The following is a 15,527-nucleotide window of genomic DNA, read 5'->3' as shown; positions in this document are numbered from 1 at the left end:
TAAGCCCTGCAGGATCTGCCCTATCTCAACAGTCTTATCTCAAACGCTTTCTCTTCCTTACTCTCTGTATTTCTTGAATTTCCAAACCTCACCTGGTCCTCCCCTCCCTCAGGAGAACTGTCACAGATGCCATTTCCTCTCCCTAACCTTCATTCACCTTAGTCAGCCCCTTCTTATCCGTAAGAGCTGTGAACTCATCCATCACTTTCTCCAAGAAATATGCATAAACCCTCAAAAAAGGGTCTGGTTCATTTACATGCTCTCATATAGCCCTCTACTTCCTCCTAAAACTTGAACTAAATAAATTAGCTATTATTTCAGTGTCTCTTCCACCCAACAATGAAAGCTTTAAAAGCAGCTTGCATGCTATGTCCCTATCACCTAGTACAGTGTACACACCAACACAAACAGTTAAACAGAGATGTCCAACTTCTCTGAGATACATACGGAGTATAAGGCATACAATAAATTTGCAAAAATCTATAGAAGGACATGACACTGGGGGTCTCCAAGGCTCCATGACAACCACATTCAGAATAATTCTTTTACCTTGCTTTCTTGATTGCCGTAAGCTAAAATCTGAAGACAGTCTGTTGTAATAGCCAAGAATTTAACATTTGTTTTGTTGAGCAAGGCAACCATTTTCTGCAGCCCGCCAGCTAAACGCACTGCCATTTTAGCTCCTTCCTGATGCAATAAAAGGTTGTGGAGAGTTGTAATGGCATAAAACAATACAGAATCCACTGGTGAACTGGGAAGAAGGAAAAAAGTCTCATCAGAAATGGTGTGATTGCACTCTTCTCCTCCTGAGCTTGGAGCATTCTGACCATGTTTTCTTACCCAAGCATCTTCACCAGGGCAGGAATGCCCCCAGATTTAAAGATGGCCAGCAAGCCCTCACGATGGTGGGAAAGATTGTGCAAGGTCCCAGCAGTACAGCGAGCTGTTTCCACGTCATTTGTGTTCTGCATGGTACGTACAATAGCAGACACCATCTGAGGAGAACGCATGATGGCGTGTCTGGAAGCTTCCTTTTTAGAAAGCTGATGGACCATAACTGCAGCCTTATTAACCACCACCTATAATATACCGGAATTAAGAAACATTAGTTTTCAGTTTTCAAATACTGATGTAAGGTAGACATTTTAAGACTACTTCCTTGAGAGTTTCCTTCAAAGCAGATTAAAAAGTTGGCCATGTCTCTACTTACCTGGTCTTCGTCATTCAGCAGTTTTGTCAATTCAGGGATTGCACGTGTGGCAAGTTCTGCATCATCTTGGTAGTTAATTAAGTTTACAACGGCATGTTTCAGCATCTGTGATGGTTCAGCCAGACGCTGGACGTTAGTGGGATGAGCAGCATCAAACTGTGTAGATGGGATCTGCATGCCCTCATCTAGCGTCTCAGGGAACATAGCAGCTCTCACCCTCTGAGCTCGAGTCATTGCATACTGTCCGTCGATATCTGGAAAGGTGAATTCAACAGTCAGATCTCCATAAGCTCAGCATCAACCCCAACAGTCAAGCTGAGGCTGCAATCACTCCCTTTTCTTGACCACACTGTTTTACTTAAGCTGTTGTATGCTAACTTTTATAAGAGTAACTATGCAGTTCTCAAAACTGCACTCTAGCTTTGAGTAGGGAATAATATTCTTACCAGCTACTTGTTCTTGAGTGAAGGACTGAGAAAACCCCTGTTCCCACTCATACAGGACTTGGGTGGTATCCACATCCTCTTCCTCAGGATTGCCTTTACCGCTCAGAGAAGGCGCTGTGGTAGTGGCACCAGAATGGATTCCAGAGTCCAGGTAAGACTGCTGCTGCCAGTGACTGACAGCTGCTTTTCTGTCTGGCTCCATGGCCATGTCCAGCTCCATCAAATCAGCTATTTAAAAATAAAGTCAAACAGCATCAATATTACTACCAGGAAAACATTATCTTAATTTGAAAATAAAAATCTGTGATATTACCCACTGAAATCTTTTCAGAAATAAAGTCTGAAAGACAGCGAAGGGTAACAGAATGATGGCCAGGATCAGCTCAGGGATGAAAAATCTATACTCTTAGGAGACCACCTAACAGTTACTCACTGAATCAGTGAAGAATGGTACTGCATCCAGGCTCCAGAAGCAGTCATCCAGACTAGATTCCTGCTGGTGGCTTGTTTGCTATTTCATCAAGCCATTAGGAGAAGTGGGCAGAAAATGGAGCAAAAGGTAGCCTGACAAGTAAGCAGGGAGAGAGGAAAGCAGGGGAATCTGAGCCAGACTGGGTTAATGGCAACGAAGCAGAGCCTCAATTTCAGTAACTAAAGTCTACAATACAAACCTTGGGTAGCCATTGTCCACGCAAGATTTTCAAAAAGGTAGTATGGTATACTTCAGCAACCCTAAAAGAGTTAATCAAAGTCATTAGTATTTAAAATTTTTGATTTTAACACTTATAAGTCACTAGGATAGTCTGTCAAACATCACGGACTACATCCACAAAAAGCCCCAAATCCTCTTTTACCATGTGACACAGTGAAACACAGACCTTATGATCTCCTCTAAATACTTCAACCACAGCTCTATCACTGCCAGACTTTTAAGTTTTCACTTAAACTCTAATCAGCACCTCTTTGTATAAGGCCAGGGGAAAAAGGCTATTCAAAATCAACCCTTCTCTGGGTTTCAAAAGTCCTCTCCTTTCCCTTTTTAACTTCTTTCACTAAAAAAATCATAGGTCTTCTTTTGACAACAGAGGTCCAATGGGGTTTTTAAAACACCAAATTTCACTGAACAACTCAACTGTTAAAACTGTCTTCTGATATTACAATGCCATCTAAAATATCATCATAAAGCAGGTATGGTGACTGGATCAGAACAGATTTCAGATGGTTTACTAAGAAGTAACATTACTTTTCAAATTAGTCTGTAACGCAAAATTAGAAGCACCATTTTAAAAACTTTTCTAAGTTCAAATTCATAGCAACGATTTATTATAAATACAAGTTTTACTGTCTGGAATACTTTAATCAATATAAAAATCATTCACATATATATTAAAAATCTTAGCATCTAATTTTATGTCTCCATTTTGGCTTTTTTGTGTAATATTCAGGAAAATGCTGAATTATGCAGCTATTTGCAAATGAGACCAGTTTAAGAGCTCAGGGTCTCCAGATATTCCTAACAAATTCCCCTCATTACGAAGTCTGTCCCTTAGCAAGGTCACTTTGTGCGACACATTAAATATTAGATGCAAATTACCAATTCGGACTAGATATTTAAACGTGAACTGTGTTTTCATAAAACAATGTACAAAGAAGTGTAAATGTGTTTAATGCAGTTGGAAACTGTACTTTAAAGTCCTATTTTCTGTCCCATGTAAAGAAGTATGTGTTGATTATCCTGGAATTGCTCTTCCAAAACTGGATTTTTATAACCACAAAGATCACTTGACACCTAAAGGTGACAAGAGTTGTGGATACAATTGTTTTTATCACCCACAGTAGAAACAATTGACAGTTTACTTAGAAGGCAAAATGAAAGTCAGAAAGTAACAAAGTTATTCCTGTCAATAAGAAACCTATATTTTAAAATCAAGTACTAAGCAGGATTGTGTTCCATGTTTCCATTCAGTAGGATAGGACTGGGGTGTAGAAACTTGCATTTTTAATGAACACTCTAGTATGCAGAAAGCAATCTGTAAACCACATGGTAGGAAATATAATGACAAAAGAAACCTAGGTTCTTTGTCCACTTGTGGCTGTATTTTAGCTCCTTATCTTTTGCCTATCTTTGAGACTGGTTATTTAACCCTTTCTTTCCCACCCCTTGGAAAAAATGGGTTCCCCATACCCCATTCCAGCTAGGGAAGGGGACTTATATGTTCCACACTGAGCTCCTCCTCTGGCCAATGCCACAGGGCTCAGAAACCAACTACTCAAATCTACAGTTGCCACAGTTTAAGAAGTGCTTTGATGTATCTGGCATTAAAGAAAACAAAACATTTTATAGTGTTTTTTTCTTGATACAAAAGCAAAACATATTAGCCATGTTACTGGGTAAAATGTATATGGGCTGACCTAGTAACCTGACCATGATTTACAATGTCATTATGGAAAAGACATTTTCATGTCTTTGTTCCAAACTTACAATATATAAGTTTGTATGTTGGGGACTTCTTAATACAATTTTTTTCTAGCACTTTCAAACTTACACAACATTATGCAACACACATAAAAATTATTTTTACTCTTTATGGCAACCCTCTAGTGTGGGAGGCCAAGTGTCAATCAGAAAGTAGAGAAGTAAAAAGTAGTAATGAAAATGAGTATATACATAAGCAGCAGTATATACTAACTCACCCTCACACTATTCTTCAGACAAATCTAGATTTACCTAAAATCTGAGAATCATTTACTAAACAACTGAATATACTGACCAGAAAACTAGGGCAGAATCTTGCCTCAACAAAAGGTTTCCTTATTCTTCCTCTAGGCAGAGCTTTCAGCGAAGGGGTTGGCTTGCCTTCACTACACCCTGCCAATCATTAAGGGCCTAGAGTGCCTCATCAACTAAGGCTTAGGAAAGACTTCAGGAAAAAAGACTCCAGAGAAACAGAATGTTAAAATTGAGGTAAAGTGGGGAGGGAAACAATGTTTCCCTTTATTACCCTCATAAAGAGAATAAGTAAGAATGAAAAGTTCAGGGAGAAGGGATACATGTCCCTTTGCTGTCCACATGAAACTGTCACGACATTCTTAATAGGCTATATTCGAATATAAAATTTAAAAGAATTAAGTTCAGTAAAAAACTGAAGTTGTGAAAAACTCCTAGAGCATAAAGGAAAAATACACAGAATATAAGGAAAGAAGCAAGAGAATCAACTTGGGATCAAGGCTTCAACTGACATGCACTTCAGAAAGAAATATGAGAAAATGGGGAAAAGCCCACTGTGTACCGATCAAGATAAAGGGAGTATGATACTTTTCAAAAAAAAAAAAAAGCAAGTACTAAATGTTCCTAGATGCAAGTGACCTCTAACTACAGACTACATTTAGAATGCTTCATTTCCTGCCAGCTTTATCACCACCAAGAATGCTATGACAAAGAAAGAGGGTGCCAGGGGATCACCAACTTACCCAGTCTAATGGTGCAGTGGATGCATGCATCCTTTTTTAAATTCTTCTCTTTTTGCTTAACATATGCTCTTTTTCTAATGATACATTTTATAAAGAACATCTCAAAATTCATCTTATATCTAGTACATATAATTTCAATCTAAGGATAAAGTTCATTCTGAACCATACCTCATTCAAAGTATTACTATTGAATACTTAGTAATTCAGTGAATTACTTATTGATTCAATACTTCAATTGAATTTTTCCTTCAGTTTTTCTAGCAAGGGTACCTAAACATGCTAGGTTTTTCTTTTTCTTATAATGAAGATTTTCAAATATGCACTAAGGCAGACACAACTTTATACTGCACACAACACCTATACTTAACGACTGTCAGTATCATGCCATACTGGTGTCTTCCTACAGAATGATTTTAAAGCAAATTACATACATCAGTACTTTATAAAACTATAAAAAACAAGGATATTTTCTTATATATCACATTACAAAAATTAGCCTTAAAGCTTAACTTCAAAATGATGGAGGCTCTACTTCACCTTCTGTACAAAAAGTGGTCCTCGGTCAAAACCTACAATGGAAATTTTAACACAATATAGATTTCGTCTCAATACAAAATCATCTTGATTACCTTGGATTTCAAAAAGTTTGAGTACTACTTAGAGTAACTTTGCTACGTAAAAATAAAACATCTATTATAGAATCAGTTTATACTAAATTACTGGCAGTTCATGCTAACAATTCGCTTCTCCAATAATCTAGTAAGAAAGTTGATAAACTTTTCATATATTTTCGGGGATTTAAAATATAGTTTGTAGTAAAGTCTAATTTTGTACATCTAAAAGCACATACATATGCATTCTTATTAACTGTCACCAATACCTTGCCATTTAAAAATTTACAGTCTCCTCAAATCTTCCTGTTTAAGCACTTTTTATTCAACGCTAAAATGTTTAAATCACAACTTACGCTAGTTTCCCTTCTGCTTTTACTCCCAGAAGTGGAGGGTGGTGGTGGTGGTCTGTGTCCATCCATCCACCCATCCTGGGGAGGGGGGGGGGGGGGCGGGGCGGGGGCGGGGTGTGGGTGTGTGCACGCGTGCGTGTGTGTCCTGGGAGGGGCCTTTTCAAAATGGGTAATAAAAAGCTTAACATTTAATGAGACTTTCACTCCTTCCTCTGAAACACCTACATTATTGTCACAGTAAAAAATCCCTATTAGAAATCTGAACTGTGGTGAGGGGAAATCAGGATATTCCTGATCATTTTCCTGTCTTCTCTATCTCAGCCATAAAATAATACATGTGTGTGTGAAGTCACTTTAGTCGTGTCCAACTCTTTGTGACCCCATGGACTGTAGCCCACCAGGATCCTCTGTCCATGGGATTCTCCAGGCAAGAATACTGGAGTGGCCTGCCATTCCCTTCTCCAGGGGGATGTTCCCGACCCAAGGATCAGTTGTGCAGCTCCTGCACTGCACGTGCTGAGCCACCAAGGAAGCCAAATAGTATTTTTCTTTGGTGTTCCTATAATAATGACATTTTGTTATATTTGGTTTTCTATTAAATTTACTATTAGGTATTTTTAACAAAAATAGAAAAGTCAGTTCCTTTTGTTGTAGACTCTTTATTAAATATTATCCGTACTTTATCATAAGTCTATACTATAACCACACCTGCAGATTCTTGAATATTTAGTTTGTGTTTTCTATTTACCTTGCTATTCAAACAAAGTTTAAAAAATGTCTTTGCATATCAATTCATTCTCTTATTTTCATTTCCCTTCCACCTAAGGATTGCTTCAACTACTGGATTAAATAAGAACTTTTACGTTTCAAAGTTTTGATACATAGCTCGAAAATACTGATGCAGCATAAACTGATAGTCACCAAAGAAGGCACTGTACTAGTGACCAGCTTACCCCAAGGGCCTAGCAAGCACTGGCTGCTTTCTCAGACAACTTTTAATAGCTACATCCACCTATCTAATGTATACCCCCACCCCCTGCCCTACAAGTTCTAAATTCTGAGAAGATTAAAATTAAATGCTTCATTTCCCTCCCTACATGTAGCCATTTGTCTTGCTAGACTTTTATGTTCTTTTGCATTTTTATACACTACATGTGTATGTTATGTGTAAGAAGTCACTGGGATAATCATTGATATACGAAGTTAAACCAACTATGTGTGTCTGAGACTATGAATTTACTACTTAAAACAATTCAGTTATGGCTTTTATCCTTTACATGTATATGTTGTTAGTCTCAATGATGACTAACTTCACAGAGAATCTTTGGTCAGTAACACAATCCTAATACAGTTCTGATCCTCTAGGGGAAAAAAAAGAATGTTTTTCAAGACAAATTTTCACTTTATCTACTCTAAGAACAAATTACTACATAAAGTAGAAACTTTTTCTCCAGCTTATACTTTCATTTTTATTAATTTTATCTCAATTTTATTTGTTTTTTAATTTTCAATTTTTTTATTATACTTGATTTAAAATATGTTCATTTCAGGCATGCAATTTCAGATTCTTTTGTGTTATAGGTTATAAGATACTGAATATAATTGTACTATACAGTAAATTCTTATTGTTTATCTATTTTATATACAGCAGTGTATATATATGTTAATTTCATTATTTCTAACTATTCCCTCCCTCTCCCCTTTACCCTTTGGTAACCAGTTTTCTTTTCTATGCCTGTGAGTCTGCTTCTGTTTTATAAATAAGTTGATTTGTATCATTTTTTTAGATTCCACATATATATGATAATTATTTTTCTTTAACTTACTTAATATGATAATCTCTAAATCTATCCATGTAGCAGCAAATGACATTATTTCATTCTTTTTTATGGTTAAGTAGTCCATGGGGTTGCTAGGAGTCGGACACAACTGAGCGACTTCATTTTCACTTTTCACTTTCATGCATTGGAGAAGGAAATGGCATCCCAAACCAGTGTTCTTGCCTGGAGGATCTCAGGGACGGGGGAGCCTGGTGGGCTGCCAGCTATGGGGTCGCACAGAGTCGGACACGACTGAAGCGACTTAGCAGCAGCAGCAGCAGCAGCAGCAGCAGCAGCATCCCACTGTGTATGTGTGTGTCTTTATCCACTTATCTGTCAGTGGACACTTCCATGTCTTGACTGTTGTGCATAGTGCTGCTGCCAACACTGGTGTGCATTCAAAGTTGGTATTTTAAAATATAGCTATTTCAAAATGCATACAGAATAGCCTTTATCTACAATAGTACATTTTATAATTTCCAAGTATAATTTTATGCAAGTTAAAATAACTGTTTATGTAGTAAAAGTATAAGGAATATATACCCTTTTCTTAATACCCAGGGGTAAAAGGAATAGGAAAGGAAAGGATATTAAAAATGGCTTCAACTCATTAGCAGTGTGTGTGTGTTTAATCAAACACAGCAAAATTACATCTGTTAATCTGGGTAGTGAGTTCATGGTATTTACTATATTACTCTCTACACTTTACATGGCAAAAATAACTAAATAAAACAAGAACAAGCTATACATCAGCATTTCAGATGATATGATTTAAACTCCAAATATGATTTAAAAATAAGACTACCTTTGTTTATAAACAGAGTCTCACAGACATAGAGAATGAACTTATGGTTACTAGAGGGAAGGATCCCGGGGGGAAGGGATAGGGAGTTTGGAGTGGATATGTACACACTGCTGTATTTAAAATGGATAACTAACGAGGACCTAGTGCATAGCACAGGGAACTCTGCTCAATGTTATGTAGCAGCCTGGATGGGAGGGGACTTTAGGGGAGAATGGATACTTTTATGAATGGCTGAGTCCTTTTGCTGTTCACCTGAAACTATCACAACACTGTTAATCAGCTGTACTGCAATATAAACCAAAACATTTTTTTTAAAATAGAATAACTTTGTATGTTAACCTTTTAAAATTCATTAAAATGGCACAATAAAGGACAAAAACGGTGAGGACCTAACAGAAGTAGAAGAGATTAAGAAGAGGTGGCAAGAATACACAGAAGACCTGTACAAAAAAGCTCTTAATGACCCAGATAATCAGGATGGTCCAGTCACTCACCTGGAGCCAGACATCCTGGAGTGTGAAATCAAGTGGGCCTTATGAAGCATTGCTATGAAGAAAGCTAGTGGAGGTGATGGAATTCCAGGTAAGCTATTTCAAATCCTAAAAGATAATGCTGTTAAAGTGCTGCACTCAATATGCCAGCAAATTTGGAAAACTCAGCAGTGGTCACAGAACTGGGAAAGGTCAGTTCTCATTCCAGTTTCCAAAGGAAAGCAATGTCAAAGAATGTTCAAACTACTGGATAATGGCACTCATTTCACATGCTAGCAAGATTATGCTCTAAATCCTTCAGGCTAGGCTTCAGCAGTATGTGAACTAAGAATTTACAGATGTTCAAGCTGGATTTAGAAAAGACAGAGGAACCAGAGATCAAACTGCCAACATCCAATGGATCATAGAAAAAGCAAGAGAATACCAAAACAAAAAAACAAAAAAAATCTGCTTCATTGACTATGCTAAAGCTTTTGACTGTGTGGATCAAAACAAACTGGAATATTCTTCAAGAGATGGGAATACCAGACCACCTTACCTGCCTCCTGAGAAAGCTGTATGCAAGTCAAGAAACAACAGTTAGAACTGGACATGGAACATAAACTGGGAAAGGAGTACGTCAAGGCTGTATATTGTCACTGTTTATTTAACTTATATCCAGAATACATCATACGAAATGCTGGGCTGGATGACTCACAAGCTGGAATCAAGATTGCTGGGAGAAATGTCAACAACCTTAGATATCCAAATGATAACCACTTTAAAGGCAGGAAGTGAAGAGGAACTAAAGAGCCTCTTGATGAGGGTGAAAGAGGAGAGTAAAAAAGCCTGCTTGAAACTCAAAATTCAAAAAACTAAGATAACAGCATCTGGTCCTGTCACTTCATGGCAAATAGATGGGGAAAAAGAGACAGAGTCAGACCTAATTTTCTTGGGCTCCAATATCACTGTGGACGGTGACTGCAGCCATGAAATTAAAAAACACTCCTTGGAGGGAAAGCTATGACAAACACAGTGCATTAAAAAGCAGAGAAATCACTTTGCCAACACAGGTCCATGGCCAAAGCTATTTCTAGCAGGCATGTATGGATGTGAGAGCTGGACCATAAAAAAGGCTGAGTGCCGAAGAACTAATGCTTTTGAACTGTGGTGCTGGAGAAGACTCTTGAAGAGTCCATTGGACTGCAAGGAGAACAGTCAATCCTAAAGCAAATCAACCCTGAATACTCATTGGAAGGACTGGTGCTGAAGCTGAACCTCTAATACTTTGGCCACCTGATGTGGAAAGCCAACTCACTGACAAAGACCCTGATGCTGGGAAAGACTGAAGGCAAGAGAAGAAGGGGGCAACAGAGGATGAGATGGTTGGATGGCATCACTGACATGAGTTTGAGCAAACTCAGGAAGATAGTGAAGGACAGGGAAGCCTGGCCTGCTGCAGTTCATGGGGTTGCAAAGAGTCAGACACGACTTAGTGACCGAAAAACACCTAAAAAGAGATACGAGTATTTTATAGAAACTCTTGTTAAATCAGCTGAGCTTTACAAACTCAAGTCTCAAATACAAGGATAAGATACGTATGTCCATCTACCTGCAAAGGTAGCTGTCACAAAAGCTAAACAAGGCTATAAGTCATTTTAAAAGGCTAGAGATTGTAGGTATGTGGGAAAATCTGTTTGCATTACATCCTGAAACTGAAATTCTGTTTCTCAAAGTTCACAAAATGACTGCCTAATAATTTTTTATACTAAGGACACTCTTTGCTAACATTCTAGAGACACTTTTATACCCATTTTAAGTGAATTTCAGAGTCTGATAAAGCTGCACAGAAAACATAATTCAATTAAATTTTTAGTGAAAGTTACTAAATTATATACGAACTATTTTTCTATATACATTTAGGATAGTCAAAAAAACATATCACAGAAAGAGTTCACTCATAATTGCAACAATAAAAAACAAAAAAAGTACATAAAAATCAAATGGAAAGCTGTCTTATTCCTAACTAGAATTTTTTTGTACTGTATAAACAGGCCAGTTTTCTCTTAGTTCATAAAGTCAGTGTATTTCCAACAAAATAATGATTTCTTTAGGAGTGAAAATGATTCCTAAATTCATCTGAAATGGAAGTATGAAGGTAATTTTTAAAAAGGCTGAAATAATGATAAAAAAGAACCAATTCTATCAGATACTAAAACTCAATATAAATCAACAGCCACAGCAATTAAACAATTTATATTATTGGGGGCAGGAATGGTTAAGAGACTACAGTAATCAGAAAACATCCAGACATAATGTGGCAATTTAATAAATGTAAAAGGCAATATTTCAACTGTGGGAGACAGCTGGACTATTTGATTAATAATACTAGCAGAAAAGGACTTTTTTCCCTTGTAAAAAATACTATTTTTAAATCCTTACTTGGCTATATTAAATCTACACAAAACAAATATTTACAGGCCAAAAAAAAAAAAAAATCAATGAGACAAAATATGGTATACATATGAAGGGTGGTATACATGGAAATAAAACTATGGTAAGAAGCCCAATATAAGCATGACTCTGAACTCTGAAATCAAAAAGTAAAGACAGGATTTTGTATGTGTGTGTGTGAAAAACTTAAAAAATTCCAAGCCAAAAAAAAAACAAACAACCATGCATAAAGTACTTTTAAAAATGACATATTGAACACCGTAAGTGAAACGTGATTATAGGCTAATACCCATAGCACACACAGAGAACTGAGGAAAAATCAGTAAACATAGCAGAGGAAGGGCAGGAACCACCACTGAAGGAAAAATAAACAGCGAAAAATATATGCAAAAGAGCTTAAATTCATTTTTTTCTGCTTATCAGATTGTTAAGAGCAAAAAGATTAATAATACTGATGATATGGATATATTTAAACTGCCACAAGGTTTTTGGACAGTAAGTTGGCACTATTCATTAAATATAAGTGTAAACACTCTTTCACATAAAAATACCACTTTATAACAGAAATGTATTCTGCAGAATATTCACAGAAGCATGCCAAAAGGTCTGCACAGTGAAGCATTCATAAAGCTGGAAATTAACCAAATGCTCACCACCAAGACAGTGAATAATGTATCCATTGGATAGAATGTATATTCATCTACTGAACCAATATTTAAGTACCTTTTATGTTACTAGCATTGCATAACAGTGAATAAGAGTCAGAGTCAAGGTCATAGTCTAGGAAAGCCTGCATTCTATTGGAGCATTAAGCAATAAAAAAAAAAACAATTTAAAGACTGAGAACTGCTGTGAAGAAAATAAGGTAAGAACAGAGTAACTAGTGAGTGGCTGGTGACTAGTTAAGAATGAGTGCTGAGAGAGGAAGCGACAGGAATACAGGAGGAGCTAGCCAGGTGAAGATGGGGCAGAACACTCCTGTGCAGAAAACCAGTGCAAAAAAAGTAAACAGCACTGAAAGGTACCCTGTGGAATCATGAAAAGAGGTAGGGGCCAGATCGATGAAAGGTACACTGGGAAGCCAATGGAGTAACTTAACACCTGTGATTCCAGATGTTTTTAAGTTCACTCTAGTGTCCATATCGGAGAAGGCACTGGCGACCCACTCCAGTACTCTTGCCTGGAAAATCCCACGGACGGAGGAGCCTGGTAGGCTGCAGTCCATGGGGTCACTAAGAGTAGGACACGACTTCACTTTCACTTTTCACTTTCATGTATTGGAGAACGAAATGGCAACCCACTCCAGTGCTCTTGCCTGGAGAATCCCATGGACGGTGGAGCCTGGTGGGCTGCTGTCTATGGGGTCGCACAGAGTTGGACACGACTGACGTGACTTAGCAGTAGCGCTGTCTATATGGAAAAGAAAAGATCATGAGGGGCAAAAGAGAAGCAGGGAGAAGAGTTAGGAGACTACCGTAAATCATCCAGGTGAGAGGGATAGAGGATTACTATGAAGCCATTAAAAAAACAGAAAAAATACAACATGTATCTAATACACAAACTATTTATATACTTTTTTTTTAGATAGACTTCTCACATACACTTGCAAAAGAAAATGTTTAGAAATAATATATTGGTATTAGAAATGATAATTTGTCCAAGAACACAGCTATCATTTAGCACACTATGTTAGCCAAACACTAAGTATATGTTTCTAAACATAAAAACTAAGTGATCTATAAAATGGACTTTCTGCAAAAGAAATGTGGAAACTACTCAGCCAATCATTAGCACCTCAAGACACAAACTGTTTTTTAAAAAAGACATTGAGGTGGATAAACCTAGAACCTATTATAGTGAAGTGAGTCATAAAGAAAAAGATAAATATCGTATTCTAACACACATATATGGAATCCAGAACAATGGTGCTGAAGAATTTATTTACAGGGCAGCAGTGGAGAAACAGACAGAGAATAGACTTCTGGACATGGGGAGAGGGGAGGAGAGAGTGAGATGTATGGAAAAAGTAACATGGAAACTTACACTACCATATGTAAGATAGATAGCTGACAGGAATTTGCTGTATGGCTCAGGAAACGCAAACAGGGGCTCTGTAGCAACCTAGAGGGGTGGGATGGGGGAGAGATGGGAGGGAGGTTCAAAACGAAGGGGATATATGTGTACCTATGGCTGATTCATGTTAAGGTTGATAGAAAACAACAAAATTCTGTAAAGCAATTGTCCTTCAATAAAAAAAATTAATTTAATTTTTTAAAAAAGACTTTTTTTTATCTTAGGAAAAATAAATGTTTTCTAAAACAAAGGAAATCAAACTTACAGCAATTTTTAAAATTATTTAGGCAAATGTCATTTTATTTTATCAATAAATTTCTATTTTTAGTAATTTAATCTAAGAGTTTTTCATTCAATTATTCTACTAAAGTGGCGATACTCCAAAAATCAACTTCATCACAAAATAATGTCAGATACCTGATTATTTTTATTACCTTTAAAAGTATCTTTTACAGCTTTAGTATGTTCCCTTATAGTATCAGGTAAACACCTAACTCTGCCCTAGAAATATTTAATTAGGTAGCATCATTAAATGCCTAGCAACTTCAGTTCTGAGACAAGTATCATCCCAGGAACTTTACCCAGCAATCGCATAAAGTAGGTAACATCCCCCTAACCATCAGAAGAAAAAAATGACTAGCAGCAGTTAATAAGAGTATAGCTAGTAAGCTGCTCAGTTAAAACTCAAATCCAGGGGCCTTCCCTAGCAGTCCAGTGGTTAAGAATCTGCCACACAAGGCAAGGGACATGGGTTCGATCCCTAGTTGGGGCACTAAGATCCCACATGCTGTGAAGCTACTAAGTCAGTGAGCCCATGAGTCTCAACTACTGAGCCTGAATTCTGGAGCCTGCACACTTCAACTAAGATCCAAGGAAGACCAATAAATAAATAAAACTATTAAGAAAAAAAAACTCAAATTCAAGTCTGTTTAGCTCAGTCACATCCCTTTTCAATCAAATCATGTATCCCATCCCCACCCCCAAAGTTGTAACAGTTAGTAATTAACAATTACTGCTGCAGTTAAGAGCAAGGGTTAACAAATTTTAAATAAAAGTATCATAAGTAAGACTAAAGAACTACAATCTTTGCACAGTAACCACGGCATCACTACATACTCCATACTTTGACTCTGTGCCTAGAACAAACGCTGACAAGAAAAAAGCAGGATCATCAAACATGAGTATATTATACTAAGAAAATGGGAGACTTGACTTCAAGAAAATTTCCAGATGTTAATCTCTAAATTCAGGCTACCAGCAGAATTAATGGCAAGTACTCAATGGCTTCCATAAGCAATTTGATGCATTGCTTTATGATCCCATAACCTTCCTCTTCTCCAACTTGTTACAAGAGTTTCCCTTCCCCACCATACCAGCACACTGATCTTTAAAAACAAATAAGAGTAAGTGAACTTTGAGAGGGCCTGGAACTTCACCATGAGTTTCTCACGTTTCTAAAAGGCTTAGCACAGATCAAGCTCGCTCTTAATGGACTGAATGTTAAAAATAAGAAAAATGTTCTAAAAGTAGGCAGGGTAACAACTAAAATGTAAAATAGAGGCTCTAAGCCAACAACAATTATATATAATCTAAGAGACTTAATGCTTTTAGGAACATGAAGGATTCACTTGTGAACAATCTTACCTAGAACAGAAGTCAGCAAACTTTCTGTTACAGGCCAGACAGTGAATACTTTAGGGTTCTGTAGGCCAGAAGCTCTCTGTAGCAACGATTAAACTCTGCTACTGCAGTAAGAAAGCAATCACAGACAATACGCACACTAACAAGCGAGGCTAGGTTCCAATAAAACTTTA

General features: G+C 37.2%; 1 protein-coding gene across 3 annotated transcripts in view; it reads right to left on the bottom strand.

Moving 5' to 3' along the window:
• Positions 1–15,527, bottom strand: part of CTNNB1 (catenin beta 1) — a 45,944-nt gene that overhangs the window by 11,051 nt on the left and 19,366 nt on the right. For all 3 annotated transcript variants that reach the window (XM_068982360.1, XM_068982361.1, XM_068982362.1), the window contains exons 2-6: positions 2,328–2,388; positions 1,657–1,884; positions 1,211–1,464; positions 841–1,079; positions 550–751 (exon numbers count right to left, since the gene is read on the bottom strand). In XM_068982360.1, coding sequence (XP_068838461.1) covers positions 550–751; positions 841–1,079; positions 1,211–1,464; positions 1,657–1,884; positions 2,328–2,340 — 936 coding nt within the window. In that variant the 5' untranslated portion in view covers positions 2,341–2,388. The remainder of the gene's footprint in view (positions 1–549; positions 752–840; positions 1,080–1,210; positions 1,465–1,656; positions 1,885–2,327; positions 2,389–15,527) is intronic.

Source organism: Capricornis sumatraensis, chromosome 10, assembly GCF_032405125.1.
Source record: "Capricornis sumatraensis isolate serow.1 chromosome 10, serow.2, whole genome shotgun sequence".
In the NCBI taxonomy this organism is placed as follows: Eukaryota; Metazoa; Chordata; class Mammalia; order Artiodactyla; family Bovidae; genus Capricornis; species Capricornis sumatraensis.
Note: the sequence above shows the minus strand (reverse complement) of the source record. Positions and strands in the feature narration are given on the sequence as shown.